Here is a 20,941-nt window from a genome sequence, read left to right as displayed (position 1 = left end):
TTTTGCATGCACTTCCCTGTTCCACAAAGCCTTCTGGCTCGTGTGTTATTGGGCTGAAAAATGTGCATTTTCCAGCAGTTTCACTTGACATTGGTGTGGTATTTATTCAGCCCTGGCAACATAGAAATGGAAGAGTCAGGAATTCCCACAGGGATGGGAATTGGAGCAAAGGTTGAGTGTACATTTTATAATTTCTCCATCCCAAGTTTCTCACAAGTTCAGCTGGTGATGGGCAGAGCAGGCCCCAGAGTGACACAACGCCACCCTCAACCCTGCAGGGGAATTCTCATCTCTGTTTTAGTGATGGAGATCAGGATTAAGAGACCAAAAATCACCAAGAGCCTTAAAAGCAAGACAGGATGAGAAAAGGAGAAGCCCAGAGAACCCTGCTCCAGCCACTGGGCAAGGCAGGAATTTATGTGAGTTAGAGGCTGCACAGAAGCTGTAAACTAATGAGAAGACAAATTCTCAATGGAAAGGAAAGGGAATTCTTTATTTTCTCATTCCTCCAGAAGGACGGAATGAGGAGTGGCTGCCTGAGTTGCTGCTGAACAGTCACTGTGAATAAAAGTCTGACAACACAAGTGGCCCTCAATTGTCACCCAGTGCAGTGCTAGAAGAAATAATGGGTTTAAAGCATCACATAAACTGCTGATATTTCTATTTTACATTTCAGTTGTAAAGAGCAAAGATGAAACTCATCTGTCTAAAATGGCACACAGGAATCCATTTGAGAAACCAGCACTTCTTTTCCTCCCCATCATTGTTTTAAAAGGCCTTTTCACTTGGCTCAGATGTTGAAAAGCAAGCAAGGAGGAAATTACCCCCCATTTTCTTGGTGCTGCATGAAAGAATTGACTGTGGTTATGTCAATATATAAATATCAGCTCCTCCATAAAGCAGGAAGGTTATTGGTAATCGTTGCAGTCTGATAAAAATGCTATTTTCTGTTAAATTAATGTGTCTAGGTCCCGGTTAAAGTTGCTCACGCCTTGCAATAAAGAGCAATGTTCAGTTCCAGTGGTTATAAATCAATGTTAATATGGGCTGGGGGAGTTTCATGCAAGTGATCTTTGTAGCTCATAAAATGCCACTTGGGTGGGTTTTACCAGCACAGAAAGAAAGGCTGATAAACCAGCTGGGGCAGGGAGCAAATAAAGAAGAAATTACTCATGGAAGGGAACAGTTCTTCCCTGTGCAGGCTTTGGGCACTCCATCACTGTAGGCGCAACAGCCTGATCAAAAAGTGAGAAAGCAAAGCTCATTTTCTCTCTTTCTGACCAGGCTGTTGCATCCACAGATCACTTTTTATATTATCCTGTATTAGGACAATTGCTTTGATCTCAGCAATAAAGCTGGCTCAGCTCCTTTAGTTTTGCTTCAACCAAACCAAGATCTTTTTGCAATAATTTTGGTGCAAACACTCAGAAATAATTCCAACAAAACCAACGAGTTTGGTTTTGGCCACACCAAGGACTCATTCTGGAGCCCATCACTGTCACCAGATGGGGTCTCTGTACAAATCACAAATGGGACAGGACTGCTGAGGAACGTGCCTTGAGCTGTTTGATTTTCCAGCATCAGTCTCATTCCATGGTTATGACAATGGGAAGATGCCATCAGCTCACATCCCAGGCAGCAGACCAAGCACTTAATGTTACAACTTACTTGATAAGTTTTTTGAGCAATCATACAAAGCAAAAGCACATTGACAGTAGTTCTATCCACTCACTATAAGCACACGTACCTTTTGTTTAAAACAATTCTTGCTTATTTTGAATACAATACCTACTTGTGAGCCTTAAAACACAACACACAGAGCTCCATTATTAAGCTTTAACCTTCCTAATATCTTGCTAGATAAACTTTCTGTAGCTTAGAGAGTAATTCTAGACAGGCATTAATACACAGACCATTGTTCTATTTGTCCTTGCTTTTCTACAGTTTAAATAATTTTTCTGCTGACCAATCTCATGGCTGCTGCTTAGCTCTAATCACAGTTCTAGTGCCTCTGGGGCCTGTCTTTTGTAGCTTTCCCAAAACCCTCTAATTTTATGGATTCCCAGACATACCAGAGCTCCCTTGCCCCAAAACACATCCAGGCAAGCGTGGGAGATGCCTGCCTTACCTGCTTTGAAGATCCACTCCAGGTAGCCGTTGAGCTCGCGCTCGATCTGCTGCTGCCTGCGGAGCTTCAGGAACGCCCGGCGGTTCTCCACCCGCTCTCGCTCCTTGGCAAATTCACTGCGGGCACACAAGAGAGGGAAAACACATCACAGGCAGCCAGGGCAGGTGCACAGCCCTCCCCCAGCCTTCCAGGGAGCCTGTGCAGTCCAGGATGGGAGGAGGGAGTGGAAAGCACAGCAAGGGACTCGTTGTTGTCCTGATGCCTTGTGTAGGCTGACCTAGAACACAGCTAAAGTATAAAGTAGGGATTTGGGTTAAAATTTGGGATTTTTGGGGTATTAAAAGCCTCAATGGAGCAGCAACCACAGGACAGGGAGTTCTGTTGGAGCTGGTGCTGCATTCAGAGGCCTGTGGACCAGAATAAAGCTCTGGATCCAAACCCTCCATCAGAACCAACTCCTTTCCTTCACCATCACCTTAAAGCGTCTTCTTCAGGGGAAAACCTGAGGAGCAGCCCCTGTTATGGGGGGGAGGCTCCATCCCAGCACCACCAGAGCTCCTGCAGGCCTGGACTTCTCCCCATGTGCCAACTGCAGCACCCAGCCAGCCCAAAGTGTCTGTGGGGTGAAACACCACACACCCAGCCAGCCCAAAGTGTCTGTGGGGTGAAACACCACACACCCAGCCAGCCAAAAGTGTCTCTCGGGTGAAACACCACATTTGCTGCTATTTGGTTGAGCACCAAGCTTGGCCCAGACAAGCTCAGGCACATCCCATCCTGCTATATTGGTAATTATTCCAATATGAGCCAGCAGCTCCTCCCTGGCACTCAGCACATCCCCAGATCCTGCAATGTCAGCTACATCACCCCTTTTTCCTTTTCATGTTCTCATTCCTGCTTCATCCCCTGCTGCCTGGGGCCAAGGACATTCCTTCAGTCTGGATTTGTGTCTGGAGCAGGAGGAATGAGATCAGCACAAGGAGACAACGTGCATTTCATTTTCCAGGCATGGCAATGGGGGCTGGCATCAGCACAGCTTCCCAAAGGAGGAGACAGCAGCAGTGGGAAGTTTCCTGGAGGACCCCCGAGGGCAGGAAGGACAGCAGATGAGCCGTGGCACTGCTCCTTCACCCCTCAGGGGCAGCAAAGGGAGAGCTCTCCTTGCAGAGCTTTTCATCTTCTGCCAGGTCCTGTCTGGCCTGAGGACAGCAAAAGTTACCCACGACTTGTCCTTTTTATCACAACTTTATATTGCAGAGTCACAAAAACAGAAAGGACCCACAAGGATCAGAGTCCAAAATCTCAAGTGGAAAGTCTGTACTTTAAAAGTGTAAGAAAAGGAGGGAGGAACTGCTGGAAGTTGCAAACCATCAGCAGTTTCTGTACAGCCCAACACAGATCTCCCAGGGCACCAGTGAGGGACATGGTGAGGTTAAAGCCACCTGTGCCCTCCTGTTCCCTGGAACTGGCAGATTTGGCCACCACAGAATCCGAGAATTGTTTGGGTTGGAAGGGACCTCAAAGCTCATCCAGTGCCACCCCCGCCATGGCAGGGACACCTCCCACTGTCCCAGGTGCTCCCAGCCCTGCCCAGCCTGGCCTTGGGCACTGCCAGGGATCCAGGGGCAGCCACAGCTGCTCTGGGCACCCTGTGCCAGGGCCTGCCCACCCTCACAGGGAACAATTCCTCATTCCCAATATCCCATCCAGCCCTGCCCTCTGGCAGTGGGAGCCATTCCCTGTGTCCTGTCCCTCCATCCCTTGTCCCCAGTCCCTCTCAGCTCTCCTGGAGCCCCTTCAGGCCCTGCAAGGCCACCCTGAGGCCCCCCCAAAGCTTCTCCTCTCCAGGTGCACAATCCCAGCTGTCCCAGCCTCTCCTCCCAGCAGAGCTGCTCCATCCCCTGATCCCCCTGGAGCCTCCTCTGGGTCTCTGCAGCAGCTCCAGCTCCTCCCTGTGCTGGCCAGGGCTGGGGCAGCTCTGCAGGTGGGGTCTCACCTGGGCACAGGCACAGGGGCACAATCCCCCTGCCCTGCTGCCCACGCTGGGCTCAGCCCAGGGCTCAGGGGGGCTCAGGGCTGGGGCAGCTCCAGCTCTCACCCCCAGCACCCCCAGCTCCCTCTCAGGGCTGCTCCAGCTGCTCAGCCCAGCCTGGGTTGGTCCCAGAGGTTCTCCTGACCCAGGGGCAGCTCCAGCACTGCTGGAACCTCCTGAGGCTCCTGTGGGTCACTGCCTTGTCCAGGCACTGCTGTAGAATCTGGGAATGTCACTTCCAGGAGAAGGCAATTCCTTGTGTTCCTGCCCATGAAATTCCTCCTGAATGCTCCAGAGCTGCTGCTCAATCAGGTTCAAGACTGGAGCATCTTGATTTAGGATCTTCCTGGTGAAAGGAGCTCCACTTGTTCTTTCTCATTTCAGGAGATGGCAGAGAGGATTGGTGAAGCTGAGACTTGTTAAAAAGAGGGGTTTCTACATGAAATGAAATATTAATGATGCGTGTCTCTTCCACTATGTCCATCACCATTCAGGAACTGAAATATTCCCCATTTGCTGCAACTAGAAAACTCCCAGAATTTCCCTTTGAGAGCTCTTCAACAGATTTCAGAACACATTCAAAGAAAGGGGGGGAATGATATCAAAATGCCTTATTTCATCTAAAAATATTTCAACTGAAGTTTCCCTGCCAGCTCCAAATGAAAACACAGAGAGCCCCATGGGAAGGGTTGGGAGCAGTAAATAGGTTTCCCTTTTTTATTCAGCATAATTCCCATTTATGCCATTGACTTACAAAAAATCTCCCAAATCACCAGAAAGAAAAACCTGAGCAGGAATTTGCTGCTTCCTGCCCAGTTTTACCTCCAGGATTTTTTTTCAGAGCTGTTTTTCAAGCCTTTGGCCAGTTCTGGAATGTGTCTTTGTGAAATACAAAGCTGTGTTTTGTGTCAGGTACATACAGGCAACGTGTGTATTTGTGATTGTGATATGTGTGGAGACCAACCATGGGACAGTTGCAAATTCTAATAATAACTGAGGAAAATAAAGCATGGAAGAAGGCCTTTAAACCTATCTTTTGTTTGCAATTAACCTTAGTTGATTTAGAAGCATTGGAATTAAAGCGTTAAGGATGTTGCTTTGTGCTTATAGTTAAGCCTTAAAGAGTTCTGCAATAATAACCTTTTGAAGTATAATTTTAGAATATTACTTGTATCCTTGAAACTATAGCTTTGGAATATATATAAAGAAAATATGCTTATCTCATGCCTTAATAAAGCAGAGAAAAACAGCTTGAGAAAGGAAGATGAACATCACCTCAAGGGTTTATGGTTTCGACCAAGGGAAGCTGGACATCACTGTTATGAGATTTATAGTCTCTGCAATTAAAAGGTGGACCCACATCTGGGGAGCTGAACCCCACCAGATGAGATTAATCTTTCTTCTTTCAGAAACTGGACCACCACCATCTGGGGATACTCCTTTTGGGATACATCCTGAGAAAAACTAAATCACAATAGTGTATAGAATTGTGAGGTAAAAATTGGGAAATAGAAACTGCTGATGAGTAAAAATTGGGATAGAAACTGCTGAGAAAGCTTATGAGTACCCCTATAAATACCTGTAAGCCTCAACTATCAGTGTGCAGTTGGAGGGAAAACTTCCCCCACTGTACCCAGCGCTGTATTGCTCATACTTTACCATATTAATTAATAAATTGATTGCCGCTTGAATATTGGCCTAGTCAATCTTCTTATTCATAACATCGTGATGTTTTTTTTTTTGTGAGGGTGGAGAGGTCTTGGCACAGAGCAGCTGTGGCTGCCCTGGATCCCTGGCAGTGCCAAGGCCGGGATGGGTCGGGAGAAGCCTGGGATGGTGGAAGGTGCCCCTGCCCAGGTTGTAGCTGATTGCACAGAGACAGCAGGAACAAGCAGGATTCCAGGGCAGTGCATCCATCATGGAAACCACATCCAGTCAGGCTCCTCGTGTCACATTTTTCTCCTGGAGAGTGGCTGGTGCTTAGTGTCACCAGGAAATGGATGGCTGCTGCTTTCCACCTTGCTTGGGTGGAGGAGGGAAATCAATCTCGCTGTGAAATATGCACTGAGACAGCCACTCCAGGGCAATTCCAGAGCCCCCCGAGGCACACAAGAGACAGAGGCAGCTCCTCAATAACCACCAGGGTCAGTAAACTTAATAAACTAATGAAATTCTTGTAACTGCTTCATCCACGTTGCCCTTAAATTAAAAATCCTGTCACACCAACGAGGGATAAAAATCAACAACCCACAATCTTCATCCCCTGAGTGTGTGATTAACTTTGCTGTGTGACAGCAGAGAGCTGGGATGGAGCATCCTAAATCCTCCTCCTGCTTTGGCTTGCATGGCACACACGCCCAGGGCACGGCAGTGCAAGACTGATGGCATCCTCAAACCTCTGCAATTCAGGTTTGCTGCTCAGAAATCAGCCAGAAACGCTTCCCACAGGCGGGGAAGAGGCAGAGAGAGATGAGACAGCACCGCTGTCATCCCTGCGCTAATAGTGCTGGTGATTAGCGACTCGTAATTACAGCACAGGTAATTAGCTCCTCATTGAGAAGGATCTCACGTTCAGATCTCAGGAAATCTCCGACTCTACACAGCAGAGCAGCCGCCATACCCGGAGCTGAAGTGCTGCTGAGAAAGCAGCAGATCTTGGAAGGACTCAGCCTGCCACTCCTGGAAAGCAGCTGAGAAGAACTTTCGGAATTTCAAGTCTTCAAATTAACATAAAAAAAAATATCCAGTGAGTTTTAGGACTGGCTTGGTCTCCAGCACGAGTACATCCAAGGATTGCATAAAGTTGCGACTGGATGGCAAATGGCATCTCAGGAGGCATGGGGACAGCCAGTCCTGCTTGGAAAAACAACGATTGATAAAGCATTGGATGGCAGTGACACCTCACGGGACACGGGGACAGCCAGTCCTGCCTGCATGTGGGAAATCCAGGACTCCTGAACTTCTGACCGAAAGCAGAAGCCATTTATTGTTTACCTTGCACACATTTTTATAGATTCTACAAACTACTAAGTACATAATTCTTGATTGGTGCCTTTGTGTTTACTAATTTTCTGCCTGCATTTCTCAGAGTATGTGATTGGTTACAGTACAGATGTTTCACAGCCCTCTGTTATCCAGTTCTTGCTGTCTTGGTAGTCAGTTTTTCAGCCTCTTCTTTCTTAATTGAGCACAATTTATGTTCCAGTAGCCTTGACGAATTCCTGAGGCTTTGATAACAAACTCAGAAGCAGGCTGGCTGCACTCTATGGCCTAACCCTTGCAAATATACAGCAACACCTGGAAAAATAAGCATTGATAAAGCAATGGATGGCAGGTGTCACCTCAGGAGCTGTGGGGACAGTCAGGTCTGCCTGGAGGAACAAGGATTCCATAAAGCAATGGATGGCAGGTGGCACCTCAGGAGCTGTCACCAATATATTCTGAAAAATCCCTTCGCCAGGACTTTTCTCCTGAGAAGCTGAGAAGCCTCAGAAAAGTAATGTAAACAATAATTATCTGATTGCTTGGAATGTGGTTTAGAGGTTGCTTACCAACAGGTGCATCTTTGATTGTTTCCATGTGAATTGTTTTTAATTAATGACCAATCCCAGTCCAGCTGTGTCAGACTCTCTGAGTCTGTCACAGGTTTTGATTATTCATTCTTTTCTAGCCTTCTGATGTCTCCTTTCTCTTTCTTTAATATAGTTTTAGTATATGATTTTCTGTAATATAATATAGTTTAGTGTAATATAGTATAGTGCATATATATATAAAAAATAGCAGTGCAATTTCCAGCTGCCTACATGACCCAGAGCTGGGAAGGTGCAAACCCCAGAGGGCAAATCTTAGCTGGCACTTTGCACCCACGAGGGCTGCAAACAGAATGACAGGAGAGCAGTAAAAACATGGATTTATTCCCCATAACATCAGTTCTTTACCGCAGCAAGGATCAGGAAAAGTTCAGGATGAGCTGACTTTGATTATTCTCATCCACAGACAAAATCCTCAGAAATCTGCGGGCAAAACTAAAAATAATTTGATGCCTCTGACTTACTGCTCTGAAAACATGAATAGAGATGAACGTGGTGTATTGTTAAATCACTGGTTTCAAATAGTTCTAAAAATCAGGACCAGGTCACCACTGAACACAGGCAAAGCATCTTGATTGGAAAGGCCCCATGGGACAAGAAGGAAAAGCATGGAAACGCACCTCATTTGGGCAGGGAAACACCTGAGGGAGGTGAAAGGAAGCCCATCCATGGGGCACAGGGAGAGCACACTGAAAACTGCTGGAATGAGAGGAAACCAAACAATGGATTCACCTGAAAAGCCAGAATTTTTTTAGAATTCCTTTGTCCTGGTGACAGTTGGCACCTCTAAGATAAGTTTTACTGCAGTTTGCTGAAAAGTCAGAGTTTATTAAAGAAGGAAAGCCCAAAGGGCCTGAGCTGACAGCTCTGTGGCTCCTCAGCCACCCCAAGAAACACATCTTTGTTTCTATTTCACCTGGAGGAGCTGCAGCCACCCAGGATCCCACTATGAAAGGTCCAGACTGAGCCCAAAGAGCTGCTTAACCTATCCCAATGTCCAGTACTGAGGAATAAGCACTGGATCCATCAATCCTGCACAGGGAGAGCTGCAGAGCTGCTCCTGCTCCCTCCTCATTGCTCTAAAGAGGGGAAATCTCAGCTCTCTACAGCAGCTGAGATACATAAGGGATGGGAGTATCTGGAGAGAATGATCTCTGAGCACCCAGGCAGGCTTCAGAGTCACTTTAATCACTGCAACAAGAGCTTCAAATGCAGGCCAGAGATGGGAAATGTTCTGTATTTCTGGGGAGAGAAGGGAACAGCACAGAGGTGAAGCCTTCAATCCATCTTCCACCCTCCTTTCCTTTGTCTGTCCATTCAGCTTGTGCCAATTTGATTTTGATTCCCCAAAATCTGATTTGAGAACTGCAAGTGCCACAGCTGGGCAAACCTGGCTGGAAGGAGGAGACAAAGGGAGAAAAAGGAGTTCAAAAGCCTCATTTATGTCCTCGCTTCAGCCTGCTGCAATTGCAGGATGAACCTCTGGTTCTGTTCAAGTTTCCACTCCCAGGACAAAGCAGAGTCCCCATGAAATTCAAATTTAGGTCTCCTCTGTATCATTTTTGTATTCTAGGCTTTGATTTCCATTGTGGCTCAAGAGAAGGGCAAATAAAGGAAGTGCAGCTCTCCTGGACTAACCAAAATCACAGAAGGAGCAAAGGACCCACATTCAGCAGGATCAGTCACTGCTCTCTGTCCCTCCAGCAAGAAACCAGGAAAGAAACATTTCTCCCTCATTTCATGTTTGCAATGATGGCTTTGTTAAAAAGGGTGATGAGCAAAGAAAAAGGGAAAAAAGAATTCTGCTTTTTTCTTCTCTTTCCCGTCCCTTTTAAGCACAGCCTTGGAACAGACTAAAAGCAAGAAGGAAGCCAGAATCTCATCTGTTTCCATGATGCAGCTCTTCTGCTGCAAATAATTAACACCAGGCAAAGTCAGATCACAGCAGGCACCAGTGCACTGGGAACAAATGAAGGATTGTCTCTGTAATGAGGGGAAGGAGGACACAAGAACACTTTGCCATTGTGACAAATTAATCAGCACCACTCTCCTCCAGCCTCTGCACGTCTTGCAGGCAGAAGTTTTATGATCTCAATCTGGCAAAAGTCCTCAGGATGGGAAAACTTGTCATGAAATTCAGCAGGGCAAGCAGCTAGGGTGAGGGAGGTGGGGATGGGGCTGCTCCAATACCACAAAACCCTCAGTGACCCCGGGACAGCAGAGACACAGAGATCCTCCAGGGAGCTTGGAGCACAGCACAGGGAAAGTGTACAGTGGGATCAAGCACCAGACTGCTCAGAAAAGGGTGATAAAAAGAATTAAACCCCTTTTTCCCTGCCCTTTGTCCCCTCAAGGCGCCAGCACAGCTGGGGCTGCGTGCCCTGCCAGGCTCTCACTTGCACAGAGCTGCTGCACCCATCCCAAACATCTCCCCAGAGTCCCTGTGATCCCTTAGGATTTGAGCTTTTATATTTTCCATACATTTGTAATCCTGCAGTTCTTTGGTGGATAACTCCAAACTCCACAATCAGTGTGAGCTGCAGCTTTCCCATTTGGGGCAGACACAACAATTCCTCTCCAGGCCTGGCAATCAAGGACACCTCACTGCCTCAAGCCCCAGAGATGGAATCAAAAGTGAGTTTGGGGGGAGCAAACTTGGGGTGAATGACTTCATTACCTGAAGCTGTAATTGGCAGATTAACCCCCAATATACAAATGGCCAAACTTATAAAAGTGTGAAACCTGTGAAACCATCATCCATTTTTGGGTGTAGGCCCTGGAGGGGTTTGCCTGCCCTAAATGTACCTGAAGGCTTTCAATAAATATAACTGCTTTTTATTCCCTTAATTTTGTCTGGCCTCTCTTTTTAAGTAGGCTGAAAAAGGCATTACCTGCCCCAGGTGATCCCACAAACCAGAGGTGTGGCACACCCAGGACAGAGCAGTTCCCGGGCCTCACAGAGCGGCTCCAGTTCGGCTCCTCACAGCCAGATGAGTAAACCCTGGCAGCAACCATCACTCTGCACTGCCTGGGCTAGAAATACCTCAGGCTTCACCATAAATATTTGAGGACATGACAACCAGCATTTTTCACACTCCAGAGGCGCAGACTCCCAGGATCCCAATGCATCACTCTGGGAGCGTGGCCTCTCTGGCCAGAATTCCGGCTGTCTCGCCACCCTCAGCACTCCCCCAGCCTGGGTCCGTGCCAAAAAGCACTTAGCCTTGAAATAAGTTCAATCATCTTCCTCCCAGCATCCCAGGATAACGTTTATCCTCTTTGCATTGTGTAATCCAAAGCATCAAAACAGTTCAGCAATGTATTGTGTGGCATCATGCAGCTCATTAGCAGGCAAAATTAATACCCGAGCTGTAGGAAACCCCATAATCCCAGCAGGCTGTGGGAAATGCTGGGAGCTGGGAGGGGAACAGCAGCAGGAAGAGAAAAACAGCATTGAAGGGGCTGCTGAGGGAGGGAACACTGGGAAAACAAAGTGGGGATGGGATGGGATGGGATGGGGATGGGATGAGGATAGGATGGGATGGGATGAGGATGGGGATGAGGTTGGGTTTAGGATAGGGTTGGGATGAGGATGGGGTTGGGGTTGGGATGGGGTTAGGTTGAGGATGGGGATGAAGATGGAGTTGGGTTTCGGTTATGTTGGGCCAGTGGGTCCCTGGCCAGGTAATAATTGACATAGATTTAATGTATTTCAGATTTAATGTATTTCAGAAGACTATTAATAATCTTTTTTAAGAAAGCCATACTTTTATACCTTGTTTTTTACAGGTGTTTTTTTACAGGTTTTTTAATTGGTCCTTTACTTAAAACACCATCACCACTGGCTAATTAAGAAACCACCCTTTGGTGAACAAATCTCCATAACACATTCCACATGTGCACAACAACAGGTGCAGCAGGTTAAGATAAGACTTGTTTCTCTTTCTTTTCTCTGATCTTCTCACAGCCTTTCCCAGAAAGACGTGGGAAAGTTGTGTTTCTCTCTGTGGCCAGAGAGCTGCTGCCACAGGGGCTGGGATGGGGAAGGGGTTGAGGATGAGGTGCCCAGTCCTTGGGGGCACAGGGCAATAAACCAGAATTAAATCAGAAAAATATTCACTGTGGGGCAGCACTTCTCAACTGCATGTGGGGGTTTTTCCCTGCTGGCCGCAAACCATGGGCAGAGTTCAATAAAAAATTCCTGGGGATCATCCCAGGGTGTTTTGTGGCCAGAAGGGAAGCTGTGACATCCTAAGCAGCAAATGAGCTTGTGTTTGAGGGATGCAGGAGGGCAGCTGGGGTCAGCACCTCCTGCCATGGCTTGCAGTCAGAACAATCTCGTGGTGCCACCAGAGGCAGCCAATCTTTGTTGTTTTTTGGGGGGTTTTTTGTTGGTTTTTTGGTTTTGGTTTTTTTTTTTTGGTGGAAAAGTTGTATTCCCCTGTATTGCTACCTAGATCACAAACAAAGAGTTTACAAATGATTTAATAAAGCTAACCTCCCACTGCAGTCAGCACAGAAAGATGTTCGAAGGGAAATACATTATAGACACAAATACCTAAATATTTTCACCACTGCAGTTTTTCCACTCTTAGAAAATGCCACCTCAATTTTTGGGAAGTAAGGTGCCCCAGCTTTTGAAACAGGGATAGATTCACCCAAGGGCCTGGAGGGATGGGCCAGAAAAACTTGAAGAAGGTGTCAAATCTTCTAATTTCACCTGGTTTTCAATTATTTATTTTTATCATTTATATTTTCCCCCCTTTTGTGTGTGTCTGTGACTGGGGATTCACCCAGCACAATTCCCAGCACATGGATGGGCAGAACACAGCCATGCTCTGAATTCCACAGGTCACAAGCAGAAGGAAATGAGCTCCTGGATGTTACTGGTAGCAAAAGGGAGAGGAATTTCTCCCTGCTCCTGCTCTTCTGGCCCTGTGCAGTCCTGAGCTCCCAAATCAGCTGTGACACAGAGCAAAAGCTCTGCAGAAGGAAATAATCTGTATTTTTCTGCTCTATTGGGTTCTGCAGGGCTGCTGAGCTTTCTTGGTTCACAGAAGAATCAAGCATCAGGGAAGGAAAATAGAAAGGGGGGAGTACAAAGTGAGGAGCAAGGAGGAAAATCCCTTATAAGGGACACAAAACCACTGCTCTAGTGGATGCTGAGTCCTGCTGGAGAGCCCCAGGTATTCCATAAAAACCAACCAAACTCCCTGGATTTCAGGAGCTGCTTCAATCACAGCTCCCTTGACCACTGCACCACTCCAGGAAATCTCAATCCCCCTGGAAAACAACACAGAATTCCCTGTATTTCCTGTATTTCTGTGACACAATTTCTGTATTTTCCAGTGCAATCCAGCCTGGCAAGGGGGAGCTGATCCCAGTTTCCCCAGTCAGAGCCCCACCTTTGGCACTGGGGTGAGCAGGTCCAGCCCAGCATCCAGCAGGAATCCAGCTGGGGCCCGAGACTGGGGCTCATTTCTATGTTCTGTCTTTTCCAAACTTCCACAATTCCCATCACTTTCCTGCCTTTGCTGCTTACAGAATCATGGAATCCTTCAGATAGGAAAAAGCCTCTAAAATCAGCAAATCCAACCATCAGCCATGGCCTCAAGTGCCACTTCCACACAGGTTTTTGAACATTTCCAGGGGTGCTGACACCTTGGGCAGCCCATTCCAATGTTCCCCAAGCCTTTCCATGAAAAAACTCTTCTTATATCTAACCCAAGCATCCCCTGGCACAGCTTGAGGCCATTTCCTCTCATCCTGTCCCATGATTCCTGGAGAATCAGTAGAGAGGGGAGGTTGTTTGCCCTTTATTTAAACACAGGTTTCATCTCTTGTTGCACATTTTGGGTGCAGGTGATTCTGGGCATCCCAACAGGGTCAGTTTTCCAAGATTTCCTCAAACAGAAAAACCCAGGAGTCAAACCCATTCACAACTGGTATCTGCTCAGTGTTAATACGGATTCACGAATTCCAGAAAAGCAGAAAATTCCATCCAGATTTATGACAGAATTCTGCACAATTTAGGAGGAAGCTCAATAATTGGTTGTCATTTTTGATTTAGGCAAGGTTGGACAGGGCTTGGAGCAGGAGCTGGAGCTGCTGCTGTCCCTGGGATGTGATGGCTTTATGTCCTTGAGTGAAGCTCTGTCCTATGGAAATCAACTTCTCCTTGCAGAAACCTAGGCAAACAACAACTCCAGATTAAATTTCTCTTTTTTTTTTTTTTTTTTCCTTTTTTTTCCATGATGCTGTCTGGGCTTTTGGCTGCAGAACACATTGACAACAGACTCTGCTTTCTGAGGGGCTTTCCTTTTTTCTGGTGTCTTCTGTCACTCCTCCATTCAGATACAGAATCATGGAATGGTCTGGGTTTAAAAGGACTTTAAAGCTCATCCCATTCCACCCCTGCCATGGCAGGGACAGCTCCACTGTCCCAGGCTGCTCCAAGCCCTGTCCAACCTGTCCTTGGGCACTGCCAAGGGGCAGCCACAGCTTCTCGGGCCTCCCCATCCTCACTGGGAAGGTTTTTTATACATTTTATATCTTTTTCCTTCTCTGCTCAGCAGCTCCAAGCCCACCAGGAGCCCTGTGCTCCACACCTGTGCTGTGATGTTTATTTCCTCAGCCTCTCCCCAGGAATTATTCCAGGCAAGGACGTCAAACCACTCTGTGAAACAGAAATTAAAGGCTCCCTTCTGTGAGGAAGGTTTTCTCATCCTCACCACTAACAAAGGGAATCCTGCACAGAGCTGTGTTTTTATGAGGAGATACACATTTATATAATATTCATATTTTGCCCCAAGCAACAAGAGGCTTTCAGGAGAGTCAGACACAGGTCTCCATCTCCTGCTCACCAAACCCCTTTGATTCCAGCACAAAGGAACAGCAGCCTGCAGGATTTTGGGTTGGTTTAAATCCCACTGTGGAACAAGGTAGATGAGGCACCTAATGAACCACACTCAGCCCTGCTGGGGTAAGCCCTGAAAATCAGCCATCAGACAAAGCCTCTGGTGCACCAGGATGCCCTATAAATGGGTTTGTTCAATTATTAATGGCTTTGGTCAGTTATTGATCAGTTACAAATAGATTTGGCCAGTTGTTGATCAGTTATAGATAGCTTTGGTCAGTTGCTGATCAGTTATAAATGGATTTGATCAGTTATTGATCGTGATGATTATTCCTGCAGTGAAGGGTGTGACACAAGCCTCACCCACAGCCCTCTCCCCTCCTCAAACACCACTGCTCTGCTGCCCACAGCCTGTGCTTTGAGAAGGAAAATAATTACAAAATAATACAAATCAGCATTGATATGTTCTTTGGAAAACACTTTCCTTTCTCCAGCCACTCAAAAAAAGAAGAGGAAAGGTGCAGCACTGAAGGGCCTTTACCACATCTCAGCAACAACTAATTTTTTCTTCCCTTGCTGCCAAGAGGCAGGAAAAAATCCAGGTATTAATACATCTCTATGATCTCAATTGCCTGCATGATCTAAGAAGAAATTCAGTGCAGAATGAGGTGCCAAAGGCTGAGAGCTTTATAGTCCTGGAGTGTGTTAATTCCAGGTCACATCTCCCCAGATTCTGGGAATGTTTCAGCTTCAGATTTGGCACCTTGATTCCTACAAAGGTCCAAACCCAAAACTCAGCTGCAACAAACACCAAATCCCTGGCTGACCCCTGGGGTTTGAACATCAAGGGAAGAGCACGTCCCCAAAATGCAGATATTGGCTCAAACAGGCAGAGATCAAACAAACAAAACAAGTCAACAAAAAAATCAATGCAAGAAAACAAAAAAAAAAAAACAAACCCAAAAAATAACCCCAAACCTGAGATCTTTTAATTGCCTTGACTTTGAGCTTCCCCAGGCTGCACAGTAGCACCAAATGCATTATCCACATTTCCATGTCCCATTCCAGCATTCCACACCAGCAGGTCCCTGATGGCATTTCAAGGCAGCACAGAAGTGTTGGCTGCACTGCCCCAAATCAGTGTAATTCCACAAATCAGGATTCAGAATCATCTCAGTGCAGGGTTTTTCACCAGCCTGTCCCCCCCACCCTAGGGCTGTACAGAAATATCCCCCTGCAAGGAGAGGACAGGGTGGGATGAGTGGGAAGGGGACACAGCAGGATGTGTCACCCATCTGTCTCAGTAATATCCCCCTAAAATCAACACATCTTCCCTTTTAATACCCAGGTGGGAACAGAAATTCAGAGTGCCTTACCCTGATAGGACGCCCAGCACCAAGTTGAGCATGAAGAAAGAGCCAATGATGATGAGAGGGATGAAGTAAAGCCAATTCCAGGTGTTTCCTGCAGCGTCGTTTGTCTGTAAACAAATGAAAAAAACAAAAAAAAAAAAAAAAAAAACCAAAAAAAACAAAAAAAACCAAAACACAATTATTATTTCACCTTGGAGAGAAAACACCACCCAGAACCTGCAGGGCAATCCCTGGCAATTCCATAGGAGTGTCCACCACTGATGTCCTGGTCAGTCCTGCTGTGTTCACCAGCTGCAATTCCAGCTAAAGAATTGCTTGTCCCAACATCCATACCGTGGTTTTTCCTCAGCTCTAGTGGGGAGATCCCTCTGTTATCTGTCAGTGACCTGGTGAGGGGATGAAATCCACAGGTGACACCAGGCTGGGTGGGATGTGTATGTGCTGGAGGGCAACAGGTCCTGTAGAGGGTCACATCATGGGGTCACACCATGGCCTGAGGGTCAGCAAGGGTCCTGTCCTTGGGTCACAGCTCCAGCCTGGGGCTGGAAAGCTGGAAAAGGCCCTGGAGTGCTGCAACAGTGGCTGTACATGAGCCCAGGTGTGCCCAGGTGGGCAAGAGGCCAATGGCACCTGGGCTGTCCCACCACGGTGTGTCCAGCAGGAGCACAGCAGTGACCACCCCTGTGCTGGGGCACCTCAAATCCTGTGTCCAGTCCTGGGCTCCTCAAGAAGGACCTTGAGGGGCTGGAGTGTGGCCAGGGAAGGGTCTGGAGCCCCAGGAGAGGCTGAGGGAGCTGGGCAGGGGCTCAGCCTGGAGCAAAGGAGGCTCAGGGGGCCCTTGTGGCTCTGCACAGCTCCTGACAGGAGGGGACAGCCGGGGGTCGGGCTGTGCTCCAGGGAACAGGGACAGGAGCAGAGGGAACGGCCTCAGGCTGGGCCAGGGCAGGTTTAGATTGGATATTGGGGAAAATTCCTTCATGGAAAGCATTCTCCAGCCCTGGCACAGAGCAGTTCTGCCCAGAGCAGTGGTGGAGTCCCATCCCTGAAGGGATTTAAAAGCAGTGTAGGGACATGGATCAGTGCTGGGGAACAATGACCTTAAAGGCCTTTTCCAACCTAAACAGTTCCACAGCTCCAGACTGACCCTGCTGCAGGACCAAACCCCATTTTTAGGTGGCCTAGCCCTGTGCAGGCTCCCTGCTGCAGCCTCCTCCCTCCCCAGCTCAGCTCTGACTCCCAGCACCACATTTCCACCTGAACAGAGCCACTCCAGCAGGGAACCACAGCCTTCCCTAAAGCCAGGCTGCAGTTCAGGATCTGCTCATACCCAGACAAGCAGTCTGCAAGAGACCCAGGATCTCTGGAATGCTGGAATTCCACATTGCTCACTCAGCACCTTGGGCTCCTGCCAGCCAAACCCACCCTGAGCAGGCAGCAGTGGCAGATGAACAGGAGGGGAGGGTGCTGCAGTTTATGACAAAGTTTCTGCATTCATCAGCCACGAGGGAGCTCTTTGGGGAAGTGCTGAACAGGAAAATGCCACATGGCCATTGACAGAATCCCAGTGCTGAGGAAAATGCAAATTCCTCTCTTGTGCGGGAAGAATGCAGCAATCTGAGGATCTGATGTTGGGTGGAAGGAAAGGGAGAAGGGGAGCAAAAAGGAAAGTAAAGACCTAAACACATTCTTCTCATCCTTCTCCCTCCTCCTGCAGAGAGTGAAAAAAACCCCAGGAACCCCGAGCTCACCTCCCTGCCCAAAGGCAGAGCCTACAGAGAAAAGCTCAAACACCACCTGGCAAAAACTGCATTAATTCTGATATTGATGCTTTAACTTATTATCTTATATATATATCTTATATATATATATCTTATCTTATTATAACTTATTATCTGTGATGCTTTTTGGTCACTCTTCCCAATCATATTCCCAAGAGTAATTTTGCTTGCAGGATTCACAGAAGGAAATGTTTTAAATGTGCTTTACCTCAGCCATGCCTGTACCTGGTGCCACCTGCAAAGTCTCTGCGTAAGAAGTCACCTGATGAGCAGGCAAAGCCTACACCACAGCATTTCTGACAGGTGATAACATTTATTGCACTGATACAAGGAAACTCTTGCATTCTCCTTGTCCTTCTGCAGAGGGTAAAGAAAACCAGGAACGCTGAGCTCAGCTCCCTCCCCAAAAAACTGCTCTCAAACACCAACTGGCAAAAACTGTGTTCATTCTAACTGATATTGGTGCCCTTAACTTATTATCTGTGCTGCTTTTGGCCAGTGTTCCCAGTCATATTTCCAAGAATAATTTTGCTTGCAGGAATCAGAAAAGGAAGAACTTTCAATGTGTTTTACCTCAGCTGTGCATGTACCTGGGGCCACCTCAAAAATCTCTGTATGAGAAGTTACCCAATGAACAGCAAACCTCAAACTGTCAGAGTATTTCTCACAGGTGATTTATAACATTTATATATCAATGCAGGGAGCCCCCAGTCAGGGAATAACGTGCTCTGACTCCATGATTCAGAAGGCTGAACAATTGCTTTATTAAACTATATTATATTACACTACATACTATATTCTACTCTATACTATACTACTAAACTACACTAAAGAAAAACCCACGACCCTTTCCACACAGTCACAACAAAGCTTTGACCCAACTGGTCAATCAGTCCAAACAACCATCAGCAGAGTTCAATTAACAAACTCTCTTCAGTAAACAATCTCCATAACACATACCACGTGTGCCAACACCAGGAGCAGCAAACAGAGATAAGAATTGTTTTGTCTTTTCTTTCTGAGCTTTTTTACTGCCTTCCTCAGGAAAAATCCTAGGAGAGAGAATTATGTCTCTCTCCGTTTAAAGAGTATGTGAATATCACAATTTCTATATAACATTTATAGCTCTGACACAAGTAAATGCCCCCAAGGTTTGTTAATAGGGTGCATGTGTACACAAATCCTTCCTCCAGGATCAAACACGAGACCAGCATCTCCCCAAATAGAAAACACCTCTCAGGAATGGCTGTGTCAGTTGATCAGTGACTCAGAGGAGAGGAGTGGGCACTCAGCAACCTCACCACAATCCCCCCTGCTCAAGGTGAGGGACAAATGGATTTAAGGAGAAACAGCCCAGAGCAGAAATGCAGGGATGGCTCTGAGCTGCCCAGTTAGGGTTTTGAAGGCTTTTGGAATAGCTGACATCCCACCCCAATTCTTCATTCCCTGGTTTAGCTTTCCATTCTTCTCTCTCTTTGCTTTCAGCTCTCTCCTTGTCCTTCTGCCCTGCATCTCTGCAGATGGGCTCAGAGGGAACATGGAAACTCATCCTCAGTGCTTCCTTCCCAACATGAGGGAAAAAGGAGCCACTGATGATGACAGGGATGAAGTAAAGCCAATTCCAGGTGTTGCCTGCAGCATCATTTGTCTGGAAACAGAGAAAAGGAGGAATGGGGAAGTGTCTGGGGGCAATTTCATATTTAGGGTTTTATATTTAGGGGCTGTTCTTCAGCTCTCATCTGGTCAATCAAACATCTCTGGTTGCAGCAGGCAGATCCCATCCCGGGAGGGCTCGATGGTCCCTTCCAGCTCATGACATTCCATGGTTCTGTGAGGCTGGGAATGCTGTCAGCAGCCAAGGGGGGCTGGAGGAGGGAACAGATGGGAGAAGGGAAAAGCACATAAACATGCAAAGAGAGTGCAGCGGGTTCACTGCTGCCAAGTGATCATTTATCATTTATTTCTCCATTTGAAGCCCAAACTTGGCGACAGATCCTCAATTCCATGCCACGATCAAAGCTCTTAAAAATCAAATGTGTTGAAATACAACCAATTACCCACCCTTCCCTGAGCATCTGCTGGGTTACCTCCTGCTCAGGGCAGGGCAGGGCCTGGCTCTGTTTGCTCTGCTTCGCTCACGAGGATCCAGGACAAATTCCCCTTTGGATATGATGACAAACACCAGGCAAAATTGGTGACAAAGTGCTCCTGAGAAAGCAGAGACTCCTTGGATGTGCAGCACCTTTCCCAGTGCTCCCAAGTGTGACAGATGAGTAATGCCATGGTTGACTCTCACAATTAAGAGGCAAATATCCTGTATATTTGTCACGGTTGACTGTCACAATTAAAAGGCAAATATCTCCTGTAAGGAGAAGTTTTATAGATTTATAGTTATGTTTTATAACAATTAAAAGGCAAATATCCTGTATATATGGTAGGAGAAGTTTTATAGCTTTATAAGTATTGTTTTATCACAATTAAAAGGCAAATATAATGTATATATGTTAAGAGAAGTTTTGTAGATTTATAGTTATGTTTTATCACAATTAAAAGGCAAATATAATGTATATATGTTAAGAGAAGTTTTGTAGATTTATAGTTATGTTTTATCACAATTAAAAGGCAAATATTATGTATACATGTTAGGAGAAGTTTTATAGATTTATAGGTTTTGTTTTATAGATTTATAGTTATATTTTATAGATTTATAGTTGTGTTTTATCACAATTAAAAGGCAAATGTCATGTATATATGTTAGGGGAAGTTTCGTAGACTTACTGTTTACCCCCCTGGGGCTGTTATCAGGGGTGCCCTGGGTTTGGGACATTTGGGAGGGTCACTGTTGTCACCATGGCAACAGCTGACCTCCAAAAAAGATACAAGGAAGTGAATTCCACCACTGGACAGTGAAGGGGGAGTCAATGAACAGAACTTTGGGGGGGCTAAAGGGTTAAAAGATGAAACCACCATTGTGTGGGTGAGCACATGGTGGGAAAAATCCTCTGCTCCCAGTGCTGTAATACTGTCTCTATTCAGTCTTCTGTTGCATTTTTTGTAAGGTTTTAATAAACCTTTTAAATGTTCTGGAAGTGAGTCTCATTTCTCACCCAAGCAAGCTGGAGCCCAAGTACAGGGTACAGCCTCAGCTCTGCCACAGGGAGAGGCTTTTAATGACTCAAAACCT

At 46.6% G+C, this 20,941-nt stretch overlaps 1 protein-coding gene across 12 annotated transcripts in view; it reads right to left on the bottom strand.

Moving 5' to 3' along the window:
* The window catches only part of CACNA1B (calcium voltage-gated channel subunit alpha1 B), a 325,706-nt gene that overhangs the window by 153,527 nt on the left and 151,238 nt on the right, over positions 1–20,941 (bottom strand). For all 12 annotated transcript variants that reach the window (XM_063174370.1, XM_063174372.1, XM_063174374.1 and 9 more), the window contains exons 7-8: positions 15,983–16,086; positions 2,129–2,244 (exon numbers count right to left, since the gene is read on the bottom strand). In XM_063174370.1, coding sequence (XP_063030440.1) covers positions 2,129–2,244; positions 15,983–16,086 — 220 coding nt within the window. The remainder of the gene's footprint in view (positions 1–2,128; positions 2,245–15,982; positions 16,087–20,941) is intronic.

Source organism: Melospiza melodia, chromosome 22 (assembly GCF_035770615.1).
Source record: "Melospiza melodia melodia isolate bMelMel2 chromosome 22, bMelMel2.pri, whole genome shotgun sequence".
Lineage (NCBI taxonomy): Eukaryota > Metazoa > Chordata > Aves > Passeriformes > Passerellidae > Melospiza > Melospiza melodia.
This window is presented reverse-complemented; position numbering and strand designations above follow the sequence as displayed.